The 20,261-nt window shown below is 48.4% G+C and overlaps 1 protein-coding gene across 7 annotated transcripts in view; it reads left to right on the top strand.

Moving 5' to 3' along the window:
* The window catches only part of GRAMD1B (GRAM domain containing 1B), a 93,138-nt gene that overhangs the window by 19,603 nt on the left and 53,274 nt on the right, over positions 1 to 20,261 (top strand). Inside the window, exon 1 of one of the 7 annotated variants that reach the window (XM_064634410.1) lies at positions 4,675 to 4,698. The exons of 4 other annotated variants lie outside the window; for them this stretch is intronic. Coding sequence is in view for 1 of the 3 variants with exons in the window: in XM_064634405.1 (XP_064490475.1) it covers positions 11,556 to 11,857 (302 nt within the window). In the remaining 2 variants the exon portion in view is untranslated. Of the gene's footprint in view, positions 1 to 4,674; positions 4,699 to 11,468; positions 11,858 to 12,445; positions 12,468 to 20,261 lie in introns of those variants that run through there. 2 more of the 7 variants (XM_064634405.1, XM_064634407.1) reach the window with 2 other exon arrangements.

Raw genomic sequence — 20,261 nt, 5'->3', positions numbered from 1 at the left:
CCAGGGGTCTTGGGTCTGGGTCCCCAAGGAATTTGTGGGATGTGACAGTGTAGGAAAAGAGGAATCCTCTGCGTTGTGTTCCTGTTTGCAGCCTGCCAGCCTTTGTTCTGCCCTGATGTTGATGCCACTGCCACTGGAAGAGCCCTCAAACATGCCAGAGGTAGTGAGTGACTCGGGCTGTGGGAGGTTTTCCCTGCTGAGCTGCAATGTCTTCATTCAAACTGGAAGCTTGTGTTTAACCCCTGGGTCTCGAGCTCCTGCTTTATCTCCTTCTGTCTCGGGTTTGAGAAATGAAGGATGCAGGACCTTTCTCTTCCTTTCGTGGACATGCAGTGGTTTTTATATACTTAAACCCAAAATATTGTGGTGTGTGTTCCTGTGCAAGGGTTTCACCCTTTTATCTGTAACATTAGATTATGTTTTGTCCAGGAGAGGACGTTGCATGAGGTCCAGGTGAGCACAGAAGGCTTGGTTTCTCCATGTGTGTCTGTGAATGATCCCTTGGGCAGTGCCAGCCCAAAGCCTGAAGGTTGTTGGACTCCATATAAAGGTCTAGGTTGAGGTACTTGAAAGATTTAAGTTACAAAGAGTCTTGGATTTAAGGCATTTAAAAGCACTCTTGATTTTGAGAGACCAGATGTTCAGCTGAGTGAAAAGCTTGCTTGGTTCAGGTGTTGGGCTGTGGTGTGATGAGACTTATTTCAAGCCATGAGTTATTCCAGAATCTCCTGCCCTTAGTGAAAGAGCAGCTTATCAGCTATCACATTACTGCCTTTTCATGGTGGCTGCAAGTTCCTTGGTGAGGAAGGTAAAAATGAGAAGATGACTTTTAATTTTCTCGTGAATTCCAATGAGAGAGGGATTTTTTTCTCTGAGGCATGCCATGAGTCATGGAGCTTTCTGCTGGCCTGCTTTTCAGAGTGCATGAGTCCGTGCTGGGGTGGGAGAGGTTATTGCACCACCCTCAAGCAAATGGAAGGTTAAGAATTCAAACAGGCAAGAAAATGAGGGGGGGAAAGAGCCAAAAGGCTCTGTGAGAAAGCAGCAGTGCTCTTTGATTATAATATTGCTCGAGAAAGCAGCAGTAACAGTCTGAATCATCCCAGGTTTTTCTGCCCTCCTGACACAATGGTACATTCTTCCTATTCCCAAGTCTCTGTATGATTTTTCTTCTTTTGATTCTCCAATCTCTTCTTCCAGTGGTCCTGCCTTTGTGCTGTGCTGCTGTTCTCCCTTGCTCTCCCTTCCACACCCCCAGGCTGACAAACACTGCAGTCACACAGCTCAAAGCAGTGACTTTTCTGCCCTGGGCAGGGACTACAGCTCCCATGATGCCCAGAGAAGTGAAATCCATATTTATTTATTTTTTTTTTTCTGGAAACGAAGTCTCATGTGACTTCCCAGCTGCTGCAGCAAAGAGGGAGTCCCCTCTGAGATTGTTTCCCGGGGAAATGGAGGTGTGCCCTGGCTCCCAGAGTCCATGTGGTTCTCTCTGACAGCAGGGGCTGTAAGGCTGCAGAACACTGCTGACTTCAGGAAGGATTCAGGATTTTACCCATCTGGCACATTTTCCTGGGGATCTGTCCACCAAGGTGCATTGTTAACAGTTCAACTCTCTCTCCCTTACATTCTGGCGTCCTCTGTAGCAGTTCTTTCTTTCTCCCCATAACATTTCCTAATTCGTTTCTAGTTTTCCCCCCCACTGGTTCTGTCACTAACAGGTTTTGTGTGCATGTTTCACAGAGACACAGGGTTAGTTTGTTTGGTTTTTTTTAATTGCTTCCCCAACTCCTGCAGACTTTCCTTTTTTTTTTTTACCATATGGGAGACTCCAAGTGTGGCTGAGGTGGTGGCTCACAGGGAGCACGTTACACGCTCTGCCTGCAGGTCACACACCTTTCCTGGAGAATTAATCTGTCTGAGCCTTCTGAGCCCCTTGTTTGCACTGTGTGGGTGTTGATAAGGGAGTTTTTCAGGATCTTGGAGAGGTGGGTCTGCTCTGGTGAGTGAGGAGCCAGAACTGCAGTGATGGGCAGCAGTAAAACCTCTCTACAGGGGATGCCCAGCTGGCTGTGAGTGTGACTGTTTGAAGGGGCAGTGACACTGGCAAGCAATGCTTATAAAAAGCAATGTTTTCTGATTTTTAAGGTGGCAATTATGAGCTCAAACCCCGGGCTAACAGGACCGTTGCTGGGGCTATTTATAGAGCTTTAAATTCCTACCCAGAGCTCAAGGCTGTCACAGTGGGCTGTTCCCTTCCCAACAGTGGACTTCCTCGGGAGATGTTTCCTGTTTGCTTTTAAGTTCCTGAGCTGCTGGAACTGCAGAGAGCCTCTGCTGTGAAGGGGCTGACGTGGAAAATCAGCTTTTTTTTCTGAATTGCAAAGCCTTTGCTGGTTCTTTAGCTTAGGATTTGCTGCAAGTCCTTCATGGAGCTGCTGTGGGGTGGTTTTTTTTCCCCCCACGCTGCTGTGAGTACTTGCAGCAAAATGCACACGAGTAGACAGTCCTTAAGGGACACCAGTGGCCCTATAAAAGAGGGATTGAGGAGCAGATTGTCCACTTGCTGTTTGTCTCTCTCTCTGTCTGCACTGGATGTTTTATGGTTACTTTTCACACTACAGTGTTATGGCACAGGAGGCATTTGGAATTCATTTAGTGGGCAGCCAGGATGACAGCCCTTATCCCAGTGAGTGGAACCAGCTTGGGTGCTGTGGGGATTTTTTTTCCCCCCTGTGGCATTGGGTTGGGTGTGTTGAAGCTGTGTTACACCCACAGCAACTCTTGGGATGGAGGCTAAAATACGTGTTCAGAAAATGGGCTTTATGTCCCTGGTGAGCAGGAGGTTGGTGGATTTTAGGGAATCACAGGATGGTTGGGGTTGGAGGGGATGTTAAAGATCATTATGTTCTAACCCCCTTCCACTAGCCCAGGTTGCTCCAAAGCCCTGTCCAACCTGGCCTTGGACACTTCCAGGGATGGGGCAGCCACAACTTCTCTGGGCAACCTGTGCCAGGGCCTCCCCACCCTCCCAGGGAAGAATTCCTTCCTAATATCTACTGTAAACCTCCCCTCTTTCAGAGCATTTGTATATTCTGAGCACAAAGGTGCAGTGTGCCAGCTCTGATTTGTGCAAGCACGAATGCCTCGCAGCAGAAACATACCAAAATACACATTTTCTGTGTGCCAAGACAGGACTTGGCAGGAGTTTTCGCTGTGTTTTCCACCGATGGCCCTTTTCAGAGGTGGGCTGAGCGCTGAGGATCGTTGCCTGTTCCTTGACTCTTACCACTGCACATCTGGCACGGGGGGGGGGCGACATCTGGTTTAGAAAAAAAAAAGATTAATGCCAGCTCTGTAAAATGTTTAATACAATAAAACCCCTGGCAGGGGGTGGGTGAAGGGGGAGAGCGTGTGAACTCCTGTGCACGAGGGAATAGGAGTGGGGTCTGGTTTTGCAGGGAACGAGCTGCCCTTCAGTGTGTGTGTGCAAACTGCCTCGTGTGCCCCCGGTCTTTGTGTGCTCCGGCGCGGTGCCTGCTGTGCTGCACCGGGCTATGAATAAGCACTTTCAAGCGGCGATGTTTTCTAGCCCTCGGAGGCTCTTAATTTGCCCGAGCTCCGCAGTGTTTTCCCTGCCTCCCTCCCAGCCAGGATTGCTCACGTCTGGCTGGCTGGCGCTGCCAGAGCGCTCCGGGGAGCTGCGTGCAGCGTTCCCTGGCTGGCTCTCAGGCTCCAGGGCTGATTTCCCGGGGTAAAGTAGGCCAGGAGGGGCTGGGAGGACCAGGGAGGGAGAAGCTGGGTGATGGATGGGGCGGCGTGAAGTCACCCTGCTCCGCCAATCCGGGCAGGGCCGCGCAGCTACGGATGCCTCTTGATGCCGGGACCGGCCTCACCTTAGCTGGGATCCGGTGCTTTGCAGCCCGAGCTGAGCGTGCACCAAAGAGTTACTAGTTCAGGCCCAATCGTTTGGGAGGGTTGCTCTGAGGTGAGTGTTCTCAGCAGGATGCAGCTGAGGAGCCTCCACCTTGTCTCTGCACGTGCCACTGTCCCTTTCCATGGTCTCTGGTATGCCTGTTCTGCACCATCGCTCCTCCACCTGGCTGGCTCATCCCCGTCACTTTTGCCTTCCCTACTTCAGTCCTTCTCGTGCCTGATCACTCCTCCTTTTTACCTGTGCACTGCCCAGAACCCACCTGCTTTCTCCCTTTCTCCTGACTCCTAAAATACCCACTCGGGGTTGGGGGGGGTTGTGTCGCTCCCCCTTCCCGTGGAGCTAGAGGGAGATGGGTTGTTCCCCTGCTCCCGCAGAGCTCAGCCTGAAGAGCTCGGGCTTAAAAGGGAAGCTGGGAGGAGGGTCCTCTGTGTTCCTCAGCTTAGACCTTTGGGTGGTGGCAGGGGGGAGGAGTTGGGGGGGATGGCAATGACTCAGGTCTTGTGCCAGACTCCAAACAAGTCTCTAAATTGGGACTATCTGCCTGAGATGCCCTTCTGTGGGGGCAGGAGGGAACGCTCGGAACGAGCGCTGAAGTGACTCTTTCATTGTTCTCGCCCCGCTGTCAAGTTGTTCCCCTCGTTCTTCTTCATCCTCTTTTGACTTTCCCTTTCTCTCCCCTCCCTTCTCCCTCCTCCAACGCTCTTTGTTTACTGATAGGCCAAGCAGAAAACATGGAGACGTCTGATATGGCGACAGCAAAGGTAGGATGGAAATGCTGCCGTCCTCACTGTGCGTAAGTGGTCTCGCTTGGCAACTTCTTACTTTGTCCCTCAACCTTTTTGCTTTCTCCTGACCACCCTCCCCGGTGCTGGGAGTGCTGGGGTTGAGCGTGGGATTTAGGCTCTGGGAGGATGGTACTCAGTGGCCACAGTCTCTACGTCGCTTTTGCTGTAAGGTTGGGGAAAACCGTGGAATGTTGGTGCTGTAGGTGAAGGTCGGGGGCGGGAGGGAGGGAAATAAGGGAGCTTTGTGTTCCTGCCGGGGCGTTCTGAGGTGGGAGCAGGGATGCCGGCAGAGCCTGCTGGGTGAGAGAGTGACACTAGAGGGTGCTTTAGGGGCAGCTTTCCACTCCCAGGGACCGAGAAATTCCTTCTGGCAGCCTCTTTCTTTTTTTTGGAGAAGGATCTCGGGGGGAGTGTCGAGGGAGAAAGTAATTCGAGCTTATGGATGCATCCGCCCTTTTCTGTGAGGCTTCTCTGTTGCCTGTGCTGCTGCTCTCACCGGGCTGTGGGTTCTGCTTTTCCTGTGGGCTGGCAGCCTGGAAATCTGGGAATGGAGCTGGATGGACTGAGATGGGCTTCGTGAGGTAGAAATGGCTTGAGGATGGTTTGGTGACCTGGGAAGCACAAGGCTGTCGCCACTGGATGATGGTTCATCGTGGCAAGGACCACTCATGAGGTCTTTACAGCAAAGAGGTTGTTTCTAGCACGAGCTGGCCACCAGTGTGACTCCTTGGGATCAGTGCAAGGCTGAAGTGCAGGGAATGTGCCTGCAAAACGTGTCCTGGGCTTTTTTCCTCAGCAGGGCCTGAAGTCAAGCCTGGCTGGAGAAAGGCAAAGGGATTTTAACCCCCTGCTTTTGAGCTTGCTCTGGCTGGTCCTTGAGCATGGGAACATGGGCGTGTTGTGTTCCAGGAACCAACTCCTTCCTGGGCTTAGAAGTCCGTGCTCAGAACCCCTCCTGTGGTGCTGCTGACAGATTGAAGGGCTTATGACTCAGCCAGAATTCCAGCTGAGTTTTGCCTTTCACACGTATTTCTGCTAAGCACTAACTACTTCCAATCCCATATCCCAGAAGCCTGGCTGGAGCTGGTGCCCTGTTTTTCCCCAGGACTGGGTTAAATACAGTTTTGAGTTTTTAATGTCTGTCAGTGAGTTTTAGGAGGTACTTCTGGGTAAATGTTGCTTTCTAAAGGTGAACTCATCCTCACTGTCACGTTGGTTCAAGCTTCAACTGTTTGTCCCTGCAAACCCACTTCCAGGGCTTGGAAACAATTCCCACTGAGATGCTGGAGGGTCTCTGGCCTTGGAGCCAGTTGAGTGACACTCCACTTCAGTGAGAGCTGTGGTGGCACTTTGGGGATCTCAAGCTTTATTGTGTTGAAAAACAGACATTTTCAATGACAGAAACAACAAAGCCACTTGAAAATTCTCTTTGTCTGTACCTGTTATTTATGGTTTGGTGTTTTTAACTAAAGGCAAACATGATCTACAGTGTCAAAGCACCATCTTAGCATGAATGTGCTTAAAACCTATTTATCTTTTCAGGGAAATGCAGCTTGAGTGAAAAACTGAGTCTAGTGTGAACCTCCTGAAACAGATGCATCTTGGAAATTGGTTATGTAAATATTCCTGGAATGTGTACAGGTTGATTTGGACTTAACCATAGCAAGTGCTGATGTTTAGCTTCCTATTCTTTGTTGAAACCGACCTGTTCTTCCACGGTCTGTTTTTCTTTTCTGGCTTGGGGTCAGTTACCCCTTTTACAGTCGGTTTGGAGCCTCCAAGGGGTGATATTAATTTTGCTTAATTTCTGCTGGGGGTCAGTCTGGAAGAACTGACCTTCTGAGAGCGTTTAAGAGCTTTGTTTTCTCAGCCTGAAGTGATCCCAGAGCAGCCCTGGGATGGGATATCAGGATGTTGCTGCTCTCCATTGTGTTGCACTGTTGCTTCCTTTGCTGCTGAGGCACCTTTGGGGGTGTCTCCAGAACTGGCATTTCCTGACACGCCAAAGAATGGGCCCATATTTAGCTCATTAAAAACAGAACTGCACTTTTCACTACTGAGTGGTTTTAATTCCAGGGTAATCCATCACCCATCCTCATCTTGAGGCTTTTCAGACCTGTTGGGGGACTCAAAAAACCATCCCTTTTTATGCTTTGGGGCACCTTGGGGACAGTGACACCTTTGGGGGCTTTGTCACCTCCCAGCTGTGCTTTCAGGGGGTTCCTCCTAAAAATAACATCCCTGATTATTCCATCCCTGCTCCTTGCTGAGTGCCAGGGGGGAAAGCAGATAACCTGCTGGAGAGGGGGGGGGGGAAACAGGTCAATGTGGAGCTGAAAAGCTCCTTGGGAAGACATGAATCACTTCCCAAGTGATGAACCAGTGGCAGTGAGGGACATCAATCACAGAGATGCTTTTTATTTCACCAACACTGAAAGGTTCCTGCTCTCTGTGCTGCAGGGACACACTTAGAAAGTCCTCAGACCTTTTAGGGGGTGGGGAGAGGTATTTAAGCACCTGATTTACTTGTTCCACCTTGAAGGAGATGTTTCTGTTCTCAGCTGTAACAGGAATGATGAGTGAAGGCAGGCAAGGTGCCTGTTTACAGCACCACAGAGCTTTTACTTAGAGATGATTTCCTTGGATTTATTAGATAGCACCTGACTGGGATTGCCTGGGGAAGTGTGTGTGAGGGGAGGAAGACAATAGGGAGTGCAAAATAGCTGTCTGTGAATAAAACAGTGCTAAATATTGAACGCTGTTGTATGAATTTTAATTTCTGGAGTTGCCTCTGTGCTTCCAGCTCCCACCCAGGCCGAAATGCTGCACAAAAATTGCCTCTTTTTTCCCATCTGATGGGAAAACAAGAGAACAGCGAGACCTAATTCATGCTTGTCACTCTGTACAGATGTTCCTGGCTGTGCAGAGGGCATGGAAAACACTGTTTTATCTGGACAGGACCATTTAGTGTTTCTTTCATCCAAGTAGGAGGTCAGGGAGGAGAAAAAAGAAAAAAAGTAACTCTGGTTTTGTGTATTCCAGCCTTAACTTTTAAAATTCATGAGGCTTTGGCAGTTTGTACTTGCAGGTCAGGAAAACATCCGGTCTTTTTTTTCTACCCCCTCCCCCCCTTTTTTTTTTTCTCCCTGCTACTCATAATTTCCAAGTCCTTCTTCAGTTTGAGAAAGTTCTGCATAGTTTTTACTTTGTTGCTGTTTTTAGTGTCTGTGTGTGCTGCTTGACTTCCTCATCCTCACTGGTGCTGGAGGCAACCAGAAGCCACAAGGGATCTGTCTGTGTTCGTGGCATTCTTGCTCTGGACCAGAAATACTTAAAAATATTACTGGCATTAGGCCAGGATCCAAATTATCTCGTTTAATTCTTTTTGAAGTTTATGAGAATTTTGCCTGGGGGAAGGGACAGGGGGTGAGACAGGGCAGGACACCACATAAACTTGTCTTGTTATTGTTTGTGCTTGAGCAAATGCTGCACCTAATAAAACAAAAGATCCCTTCTCCAAATTAGAATAATTTGAATTAGAGTTATAACATAATTAGAATTACATTCCAATAAAATTATTTGATTTACAGACTTTATGACTGGAAGGGAAAAAGAATTTTGGTCTAAATAACAATGGCTTGGGGAAAGCTCTTTCTCATGCAAAACATGACCCTCAAAGATATTTTCACTTATATCAACGTTTATACAGACCAAAACAATACATCAGTGATGTTTATTACAACCACTTTCTGAGTGTCTCCTTAAAAAATGTAAATCCATGGATGAGTGAGAAGACAGGGATTTAGGGCTTCCCCTTTGCAAAGCAGAGGTGTGAAGCAGAGCAGGGTAGGATCTGTCAATCCACAGTTCTGAGTGCTTTCTTCCATTTTCCTGCTTTGTGGGTTGGGTGCTCTGGATGGAGTAGGTTGATAATTTATCTGGAATTCTACTTGCATGTGACTTATAAGTATTCTTAGCACTGTGGAGGTGGACAGGGTGCCTGTGCATAGCCTGTCTCTCTTGATATCTGCACAGGTTTTTGTGTTACCTTATTGAAATTGTAATTTTTTTTTGATCCACTGGAATAGTTACGTGCAGAGGCTGGAGGAAAGGGAAGGGCTTGTCCATGCAGCATTACCATGGACAATTAGCCAAGTGAATGTGGGATTGGGATTGGAAAGAGCAGCAACACCTGCTTTGGGGGTCTCTGGAGAGGGTGGGTGACCCCCAGCCCCTTGCAGGGTCCTGCTGTGAGGATTTTGGAGAGCAGGTCCCAGGGGAGTTGTGGCAGAGGCAGCTGCACCCATCAGACAGGTGTTCCAACAAACACCTCCTGAGTGATCCCTCTCCTTTGATAACTTCCCAACCCTCACGTTATTTGGCAAAGAGAAAAAAAAAAGAAGTGCATGACTGCTTATCTCTTAATACCTTTCTTGCCTGAGCTTTGATTTCCAAACATGTGACTCTGCAGCATTAGTCTGTCCTAGATTTGCCAAGCTTGCAGGTCTCCTGACCCATTTTACAGCACTGTGATTTGCTTCCCTCCTTGACAACCTGCAGGCCCCAGAGCATCTCATGGACAAAAGCCAAGGCCAAGCCAGCACAGGCTGGTCCTGAGGAGGGCTTGAGGCTGGGATTATGTGGGGGGAGATTTGAATGTATTTTTTTTTTGGTTTGTTTTGTCATGGGGCAAAAGTGTGTGTTCAGCTTTATGGCTAAATTCATGACTTTTGTCCACAAATAAGCCAAAAGGTGTGTTGCCAAGTTCCTGTTGGGATCAGTTCTCACAGAGGGGGTGTTTGGGATCTCCCCCCTGCCCTGGGGCTCTCCTGCAGGCACTGCCCACACTTGCCTTCACAAGTGCAGTTGAAGATGATGCTGCACAAGCTGCACTTTCACCCTCGTTGCTTCCTCCTGCAGTAACATCTCACAAGTGTCTGGGAAGCATTTTGGGGGCCCTTGGCACTGAGCTGAGCTTTCCTGTTGCAGCTGAGCTCCCCATTTCAGTGTTACTCACATGGGTTCTGAAGCTTCAGCCCCAGTGCCACGGTCCCGTTTCATTTCACCTGCCCTGGAATGATCAAAGCCCCTCAGAAGTGACTCGCTGCTGAATTCAGAGCTGAGCTCTGCTGCTCTCCATCTGTTCAGGACTTGGGAGAGTCAGAAAAAAGATCTGGTGCCGTTTATTAGGTGAAGTAGGAAAGCAAAGAACCACGTTTGTTGCTTTCCAAGGGGGGTGTGGGCATTGCAGTCTGTGTTTCCTTGGACAAATTTCACAAAGCTTTGAAAACCAGAACACAGACACTGAATTAGTGCTACAAGCCCCCTCCTGTCCCCTGAGCAGTGAACAGAGAGGACATGGTGATTTTATAGGTCCAGGTTTTGTATCAGTACACTTGTCCATCATCTGCAGTCATGGGGATGGGGGGATCTGGGTGCAGAAGAATGACAAAATACCTTAAAAATACCTTCAAGCTAGTAGAATATTTTTATTTATACATAGCTCTTTTTACCACCCCTGAAACATGAATGCTTGTAGGATTTACAAGCAAGACTATTTCTCTCCCAAGGCCAAAGATGTTCAGAGATCTCTGTATGGAGTAAGAGTGTGTATGTTCATCTTGGGCATTCCCAAATTACTTCACTTTTTGAAGTAATTTAAATGACCCTTTACTAAGAAATATTCTGCCCCATTCCCTGTGAATTTGTGTTCTGGAGCAGCGGGCTGTGTTCAGATGCTGCAAGATGAATAGAAGAATTCCCAGAAAAAGCAGAGTGTGTTGCAGGAAACGTGGGTGGTAATGCAATAACTGGCACTTCCCCCTCTCTGCCAGGCCTGGCCCTGTGGGTGCTGTGGTGCAGAAGGTCTCTGGTAACGGGGTGGGGGGAAGAGGTTTTGGTTCTTCCCTGATAAAGTGATGGGGCAACAACGGCTCCCTTGTTCCATGTGTGCAAGAGCAGTGGCTGGCACCAGATAAGACACCCCCCTCCAGCTGCAGGGCAGGGACTTGTCCCCTGCCCCTCTGAAGATTTCAGGTTCCATTGGGAAATTCAGGTTCCCTTTGCTTTCTGTAGCAGTTGTTCCTCAGCCCTTTCAGAGGAGAGGTGGGTTAATCCATCCCTGTGCAGAGAGCCCTGGGGGGGGACCAACTCTCTTCCCTCCAGGGAAGCTGGAGAAGGGACTGATTGTTAGGAACTGGTAGGACAAGGAGTAATGGGTGCAAAGGGAAAAGAGGAGGAAAATTTAGGTTAGGTATAAAATGAACTGATGGGACAAGGAGGAAGGGGTACAACTTGAAAAAGGGGAAAATTTAGGTTAGATATAAAATGAACTGATGGGACAAGGAGGAAGGGGTACAACTTGAAAAAGGGGAAAATTTAGGTTAGGTATAAAATGAACTGATGGGACAAGGAGGAAGGGGTGCAAATGGAAAGAGGGGAAAATTTAGGTTAGGTATAAAATATCTATGTAAATAAATATCGATATAGAGAAGTTCTTTACCACGAGGGGGGGGAGGCATCGCAGTGGGTCGCCCAGGGCGGCTGTGGCTGCCCCATCCCTGGAAGTGCTCAGGGCCAGGTTGGCCCAACCTGGAGCGGTGGGAGGTGTCCCTGCCCACGGCAGGGGGGTGGAACGAGATGCTCCTTACGGTCCATTCCAACCCCTTGACTGATACAAACTCGATTATTCTGCGATAGCGCGCTCCGGAGGGAGAGGTCCGGGGGGGGGAGGCAGTGATGTGACGGCCCGGGAGGGGGGTGGCGAAGCGGGCGCGTCCCCCTCTCCCGGCGCTGTCGCGACGTGTCGCGGCGGGCAGCGCGGATGCCATGGGATGCTGCGGTCCCGCGGCTGCTGCACATGCTCAGCAGAGAGCGGGGCGGCTCAGCCGCTGGCGCTGCTGCTGCGGGGAGCCCTGAGCCTGTCTGCGGGGGGCTGGGGGTGCCCCGGGGGCGGGGGGCGGCCGTGCCCCGGCGCGGGGGGCTCGGCGCATGGGGCTCGGCGCTCCCCGCGGGACGCTCGCCGGCCGCGGCTCCTCCAATATGTCCTGGGACCTCTGGAGCTGTCAGTGGGCAGACAAGGACACGGGCAGCGGATTATCGTGGCTGTACTAATGAAAGGGTTCAAGCTCGCCTGGTAAGCGCTGGGTGCCGTCGCTCCCCCCCCCCCCTCCGCTCCCCTCCCCAAAAAAAACGCCTGTCCCCCAAATCGCGCTGCGGGGGAAAGGGATGCGCGCTCCGCCAAGTTCCGCTGCAGCATCACCCCGGGGGGACGGCGCGGGATGCGGCTGGGGAAGGAGGGAGCCGGGAGAGGCTCCGGAAATAACGATGGGCCGCTGCTGTCCGGGCATCTCTGCGCCAGCATCGTGATGCCCTGAGCCTCCCTCCGCGCTGGCTGCATCTTCCTCCCCGCTGCCGCCACCCCTTCCCCTCCTTTGCTGTCGCCTAAAATCAGTTTAAGGCGTGAATCCGCATCCGTGTGTGCTCACCTGAGCCCCTGCTCGTCCCCCGGGGCTCGGGGGATGTTGGCACGCAGAGAAAATCAGCGTGTGCGGTTTTTTTTTTTTTTTTATTATTTTTTTTTTTCCCGAGGAAAAGTGGGGGAAAAAAATTTGTTTTGAATCCTGCGTGCGTGGAATGGCTCCTGCTCGGCTTGTCCTTTAAATAGCTGCTTTTTGGGGATGCATCTTCCTGGCGTGTTGCTGTAAGGACATTATTAGAGTTGGGAACCGAGAGCTTCCAGGAAGGTACCAAAGTGCTCGTTTATTCTTTGATCGTTTCCCGGGTGTTTTGGGGGAAAACTCTCCAGGTTTGGATAAGTGGGCAGTGAAAGAAAACACTGTGTGGGTGAAAGTCAATTAACAAAGCTGTGTGTATATATATCTGAAATGTTCACATGTAAATATTTTTGTTCATTGAGCCTGTATTTTACATGGGTACATAAATATATATGTATATAACAGATACGAATGTAGTTATATCTAATATAAACTTAACCAACAAAGACTTATATAAATCTTGTATATATCAAAACTGGCTTAAACCTCTAGGATGTCAAAGCTACTTAGTTGGAATAAATAATCTTTTAATTATTGTGATGAAATTGATCTAATCAGAACTTTATCAGATGGGAACGGCTCCATAGTTAATAGTGGAATGTGACTTTGTAATTTGGGTAGAAGTAGATGTCAAGAGCAAGGGAAGGCCTGTTCCTTTTCCTTAATCCTTTTTCTCTGTAATGAAAAAGGAAGTAATCACAGAAATAACAGCCTTTCTCAAGTGTGCTGCTTTGCATCAGTATGAATGTGGTGCTTTGAGATCCTTGCCTGTGAAGTGTGAGAAACCAGGGAAGTTATTTTTTATTTGTTGTTTTATTTATTGTCGCTATTTTGATTTTGTATTTTTTTTTTTTTGCTGTGCAAAAAAATAAAAGCACTACAGTATAGCACTAGGAGGCATCTTGTACTGGGCCCCAGGGGACGGGCTAGAGCCAGGGATGACTCAATAGGTCATCTCTTTTCCTAATTTCTGTAATTCTTTTATTTAATTACACTGACAGCCTTTGAATTTTCCCTGTGTGTACATGGCTGTGTGTAACACAGACTGTACAAATGACACAGCTATTGGCGTTTGAAAACATTACACCTTTTTTTTTTTTATTTTATGTTAAATTAAAAAAAAAAAAAAAAGCCCCAATTTTGCAGTGCTTTGCTGCTTTCTGTGCTGTGCAGTTGGGCCGAGGAGTTGCATAATAGCTGAGTGTACTACCAGGAGAGCAGAGCATGTGTTGGGAAGGCTGGGATCGGGTGGATCTGCACTAACATGGCACCCACTGCGTCCCTCCCCGGCCCCCTCCAGCCCTCTCCTCCACCTCGGGTGATTGCAGAGCTTTTGTGTGCCCAGCTCTGTCCCAGCCTCTCTCCCAGCTCAGCCTGGGAATTCTGTCTCAGCTAAGCAGGGGAGGGAGGTGGATCCAGGGCTGGCTGGGGACATAAACAGATTACCCCGTGCTGGAGGAAATGCTGGCGGGGCTTCAGTAGGTGACGCTCTTCCCTCTGAGTTCCTCAGCTCCAGGCAGGGGCTGGGGGGCCCTGGGCTGTCCTGGGTCCCTCTGTTCTCAATAATCAGTTCCCCTGGCTCTCCTAGAAACACTTAAAAAGTGCTGACCACTCCCTGCTTTGCCTCTTCAGCATCCCCTTCTCTCTCCCCCACAGAGAAGTCAAACAGTCTGATTGCTTCCCTTATTTCATTATACAGCATTTTGGATCTTTGCAGTAGTTACTGTGTTCTCCCTCTAGGCACTTTTATTTATTTGGTTGTGCTGCAACACCCAGGCACAGAAGGGTGAGTTAAAGGTGTTATTTCAGGCTCTGTGTCACCCAAATCTACGTGTGTGTCACTGCTGGACTGACTGTGTGGTTCTAGAGGAGCACAGGTCTAAGTACAGAATGCAGAGTTCCCTGGGCTTTGCTGCTTGTCAGACTTGCTTGGGGTACTTTAATGGGCTGGCACAGCCTCAGTATTTGCAATGAAATGGTTTTACAGCATTTAGTATTTATCCAAAATCATAAAGCACGTCCAATGCATGGGATACAGACAGATCCTTTGGTGTAGGAGCGGTGATTCCCGTTCTGGCACTGCTGGGGTTAAAAGCAGTGGACTTAAAAAATGGCAAAAAGACTCATGATTTCTGTGTGTGGCAGGAAGGGCAGGAGCACAGGGACAGAATGCTGTCAGCAGGAGCAGCCACTCTGACACTTGGCAGTGGGATTTGCTCCTGCCAGTTTTTCGGCCGCCGTGAGATGGCACAAAATAACGCAGAGTGTTTGACCAGGGCCCCTCTGGCCACCCTTGGGCTGGGTGCAGGCTTGTCCTGGCCCAGGCCAACGTGCTGATCCCTCTCAGGATGCCCTGCATTTGTGCAGAACGCCACCTAATTGTGCCCCAAGTGATCCCCCCACCATCTGGTGTCCCAGGCTGCCGGGCGGGCTCGGGGTGCTCGCCGGGCTCTGCAGCACAGCTGGACCCCCAGGGGTGACCCCAGACCGTGGCTGTGGCACAATGCAACGCCCTGATGTGCCAGTGCAGCATCTCACTGTGGTGCTCCAGCATCAGGAATGATGCTGCAGTCCCTGACTACGCTGCTGTGACGTGTGACAACACGGGTTTGTTTTAGCAGGGCCTAAAGTCTTGGTTTAATAAGACGTTTTCGTGGCACAGGGGAATGTTTTCTTACGTCTGCATGTTGTGACATGGCATTGTGAGAGAGAACTTCTGCTTCCAGGCTGACATCACTGTTATCTCAGAGATCCTTAGGGACTGCAATCAGCCAGGCCTTGAGCTTTAACTCTGGGAAAGCCACAAACTACAGCAGGACAGGCTGAGCTTTCCCTCCCCTCTCATCTCAGGCTGTGCTGCTCGCCTTGTTCTTCCTCGTTGGGAGTTTTGGGGAGCTCATCATCCACCATAGGTGGATACTAATTGAGATCTTCTGTGAAAAATGAGAATTAAATGGTGCTAATAACATTGAGGCTGTGGGTTTGATCCCTGGATGGGCCATGCACATCCTTGTGGGTCCCTCCCAACTCAGAATATTCTGATTCTCTGAAATGGCAGAAGAGCATTTCAGGGACAAAACCAAACTTGCTGTCCCATAAATGGGATACTGAACAAAACCCTGCTCATCTGATTTTCCTCCTTTTGTGGTTCCTTCTGCATTGCTTGTGCTGCTTTGTTGACTGGAATATTTCTGAGCCACAGAACCTGCTCTGTGGAGCCCACTGAGAAAATAAGGGCCAAAGGCTCTGCCTAAAAATAAATCTGTAATTCATTTTTCTGCTAGTGCCTGTGGGTGAGAAAAAAAACTCTCAATGTTCCAACACCCTACTTATCTGAGGGAAGGATCTATTATGTACTTGTGGGGGTGGGATGGGAACTAGGTAGGGTTACAGAACAGCAGAGCTAAAATTAGAAGTTGTTTGATGTCAGGGAGCAGTGAAGATTAACTTTAGGCAGATTCAGCTCTGCTTCTGTAAGGCTGCGACTTCAGGGGCTCTTTGTGGCTCGTCCAGGCCAACACCACCTGCCCTTTCCATGGCTTTGGAAGTGTCTCAGGGCATGGAAGAGGGGCAAGAGGGGGATACATAAGCTCTAATCCTGCCTAGCTCTGTTCTTACAGGCAAGTCTTGTGTCTTCTATGAAGTCTAAAATCCCAGGGCAGTGAAGAAGGGACAGGAGGGATGTGTGCTGTCCTTGGCTCCAGAGAACCGGTACTTGCTGGAACACAGAAAGGTGACAAACGTGGGTGTTTGGGATTCTTGCCTCCTTAATTACCTAAGGAAATGATGAAGCTGTTTAAATCACTCCCAATTTCATATTGATGCTGCAGAGACTTAAGGAGCTGCCGTGTGCAGAGACAATGAACTTCGTTCCCGTGCGCCGCAAATGATTCCAAATGAAATTGGATTTCCAGAATCAATTCTTCCTCAATTTCTGGAGGAGCCCAGCAAAATAGTTCTGCTGAAGTTACATAATTGTGCTGCTGTGCACATTGTGCTGTTTGACCTTCACATTCTGGGTTAAAATGTTGCATTTTAGTGTTTTGTGTCATCGATTTTTCTGCGTCTACATCATTCTCCGTGCTTTTTATTCAGAAGGAAGGAATAGGTGCTGATAATCCTCTGCTAAAAGCCATCAGGGATGACCCACATACATATAAATATGGCTCTGGCATTTTGGAAAGAAAAGGCTTTCACTCCTTATAAATACTGCAAATGGATCTTGGGAATCAGGATGTTCCCGTTTGCTGTCAGTGTGGTAGGAAGAGGAAACCTTTATTAATGGCTTGCTCATCTCTGCCTGGATCCAGAACATTCTGAACCTCTGTCCACAAAGTACAGGAAGATGTTGTGTCAGGTGACTGGAAGAACAACTTTGGGCAGCGTTGGGGGATTTATTTTGTAAAGGGTTTTGTATAATTCCTAAGTGTTAGCGGCAGGTTTTGTGCTAATTTATCCGGGCTTTTCGGCAGTGGGAAGCCAGAGTAAGCAGAGAGGAGCCTAATCCACGTGCACTGCTGTCAAGGAAAAAACCTTGCATGCAATTCCCTTGGCCAGGCTGTCCTTGTGGGCACCAGCTGAGCCAGAAATAGACCCCAGAGCAGCTCCTTCCCTGTTTTTGCCCTGGGCTGCCACGCTGAATTCGTACCTTCAGTGGTGACACGGGGTGAAGCACGACTGAAGTGACTATTTTAGCAAAGGCAAAATGTGAAATTACAGTGGAGGGAGACTATTTGAAGGAAAACTGAGCCATTATGAAGGCCTTGGTCTGAGATTTGATTTGCTTGCAGCTCTGTGTGATGACAGACTGGCAAAAGCGCCCCTTGAGCGATTTTTGTTTGTCATGTGGTTGGCTTTTGGCATCAGTTTTTGCTTTAAACTTGGATAAACATCTATAATTTTATGCTCTAAGATATATGTGCTTGTTGAAACCTCTCTGAGGACAACCAGACAGAGGAATTCTTTGACTTAAGCCATGAGGATGCTGCACTTTGCCGAATCTCTCCCTCCGATCTCTCCTTGGGCTGCAGATTATTTGTGCTAATTGAATCCTAACCATTTGTTTGGCTCCAAAATTGCCTTTCCTCCTTATCAGATGGTAAAATCACCTTGCTCTCTCTCTCTCCAGCCCTTCAGCAGCCTCATAAATGTCAAGTGAAGGGCAAAGTGCTTGGAACTGTTCTGGAATCCTGCAGCCATTGCTCGCTCAGGGCTTGAGTTGAGAGGGATGAGGCAGCAGTGAGGCTTCTCCAGAGATCCTTTTCCTCACGTGCACAGGAGTAAAAAGCGTGGAAAGAGGCAAATTCAGTCAAGGTAAACTCGACCAGGTGTTGCTTTTCTGTGTCAAAGCTGAAGTGTGGAGCTGTTTGGCTGCTTGGTCCCTTCAGTGGGGAACAAGGTCCTGGCTGTGGAAGTCACGAGAGGCCACTTTGTGCCTGGATCTGTCCCTGACCTCTTGTATCCTGGGGTTGCCTCTGCCCTGGTTTCCCTGCCTGCAGAACGAGGCAAACCATTGCTCTCCTCCTTCTCTCTGGAGCAGTGTGGGATTTCCACGGGACAAGTGCTAGAGAGGGGTGTGCTGGACAGGATTCCACGTTTTTTTAAGCGTGTGATTGATGGTTTTGTTGAACCAAACAAGGAACACTCACAAAGCTGAAATTTCTGCCGGACTCTTGCTCACCAAGTGGGCACTGGCAAGGCTTGGAAGGGCCAAAAATTGCCATCAAAACTCTTGTAGAACTTTCTGGCCAGAATCACCATGTCCTGGTCAAGATCTCTTCTGTTTAATCACTTTTGCCAGCTGAAATTCCCCCTGGGAATCAGACTCCTCTCAATTCTAAACTAGTTCTGGTATTCCTGTGGTTGATTAAGCAGCTGCTATTTCATTTATTTTTTTTTTTTGCTTGAACCTTCCCCTGCTTCTGAGTTCAGTCCTGGTTGAAAAGTGCATCTTAGTGCCATTATTATTATTATAATTGATGCTTATTAGGAATGGTAACTGCTAATTTCAGTATTTTGAGCCTGGTGGAAGTAAATGATATAAATTGAGGTGTAACAGCAGTAATAGCATCCAAGTATAAAATATCCAAGTTCAGGCAATGAAGAGACCCAGCCAAATACTGCACAGAAATCAGGAGCTGTTCTTTTCCTTCCATAACTTCAGTGTGCCCTTGCAGAGCCACGTGCTGAAAACAAGGTGCTGGAATGTTCTCTGAGCATCTCCTGGGCTAAAGTTTTCCATTTGGCCAGATTTAGGTCTGTGCTGTTGCTTGTACTTTACATTTTCCAGTGGTTTGCTCCCCGTAACCATTTTTTCCTGGACAGAATGCTCTCTGTGGTCACAGCCAAGTGACCTGGGGGGAGATGCTCTGCTTTTTTTCAGCTAAAAAAAGATGCCAAATGCTGCCATTCTCCTCTGACAATGTCACAGCCACTCCGTGCATGTGGCAAAGGAGCAGGGAAGGAGAGATTTGTGAGGTTTTTTGGTATGAGAGGCAGATATATATTTGAGGTATATATTTGGAATCATTTTCAAACCACTTGGAATACCAGGTTTGGAAGAATGTGGCTCCACCACACCTAATTTCAGGCCTTGGAACTGGAAGAAGAAAAATGGAGGAGAAAATGAGTGGAATGAAAAAGACTTGGGGAGAAGAAAGAGGTGGATGTTGAGGTGTATATTCAGGAGCAGCAAAGATTTTGTAGCAGAAAAACAGCCCATATATGCACATGAAATTAGAACAAATTAGCTGGGGGGGGGGGGGAAACACACAGCTTGTTTATCTTTAGTGTTAAGAACATCTCTCTGTGAGTAGAATAATTCCTTTAATGAAATCCTGAGCAAACAAGGCTGTGTTTAGATGGCAGGAGGAGGAGAGGGCAGAGGAATCCTCTGCCAGGTCTCATCCCTTGCAGGGAGGACACACCAAGTGCTGTGAATTAAAAGCTTTGCACAGGAGCCAGAGGTATTTTAGAAAGCTGGTGGAGCCCCAGAGCTGTAATTTTGGTGTATTTCTGACCCCACAGGAACAGAAGTAAAGCAGCCACGGAGATGTGAGAGAAGTGCCCTCTGCTCCTGAGGAGATTGGCTTGTGGCTGTGCAGCTCTCAAAAGTGGAGTTTTGTTTTTTTTTCGGAGCTGTCAACTGTTAAGAGAAATGATGTGCTCATGTGGTGCCCTTCAATGTGAGGCACATTTTAGGAATGAGGTTTGGGAGGCAAACTGTAGCTGAGCTGTGGGCCATGAAAGAAGGATGTGTCTCAGGGCTGGAGCTCAGAGAACCTGAGCAATATTCAGTGGCTGCTCCAGGGCAGCAAAACTCCATCATTGCCTCCAATACCTGCTCTGTTATTTTTCCAGCAGGAAGAATAGGTTCCCTGTGGATTCTCCTGAATTTCTCTTTTAAAGGCAGCTGATAGCACAACTGATCTTGGAAATGGAATTGTTTCTAAGATTGTGTTGTTTTACAGTGAGAGAGGCTTTTAAAAACAGGGGCTTGCTGTGCTGGAGATTTCCATGCCCACCTCCAGAGTCAGAGCTGCCACACTAAACAGTCAAAATGAACAAAGGGTAGAAGAAAGGAGGTGATGTCAGTATTAGTTTGCAGATGAGGCACATGGAGATTAAAGGTGTTTTTCCTTTTTACATGTTTATTAATAGATGTGCACTAGAAAGCTTCCCTGCTGGAAGCTTGGCTTTGGTGAGCAAGAAATTGTGAAAGCTTAAACCACAAGCTTTAAAGAGCACAAATTCTATTGATGTAAGAGTTGGGATCAGAAATGCAAACTGTCCAGCCTTATCCCCTGCCCTTCTCATGGGTGACTTGTCCCATACCACAAGCTGGATCCATACAATTGTCCCCAAAGCAACTTATGCCTTGCTCGTATTTGGAAATACCATAATTGCCTTAAGGACATCTGTTCTTTCAAGGGGCACAACCCAGATTAAGAACTTGAGACGATTTCGATGTCACTTTGCAAGATT

The sequence above is a fragment of the Pseudopipra pipra genome, chromosome 23 (assembly GCF_036250125.1).
Source record: "Pseudopipra pipra isolate bDixPip1 chromosome 23, bDixPip1.hap1, whole genome shotgun sequence".
NCBI lineage: Eukaryota > Metazoa > Chordata > Aves > Passeriformes > Pipridae > Pseudopipra > Pseudopipra pipra.
This window is presented reverse-complemented; position numbering and strand designations above follow the sequence as displayed.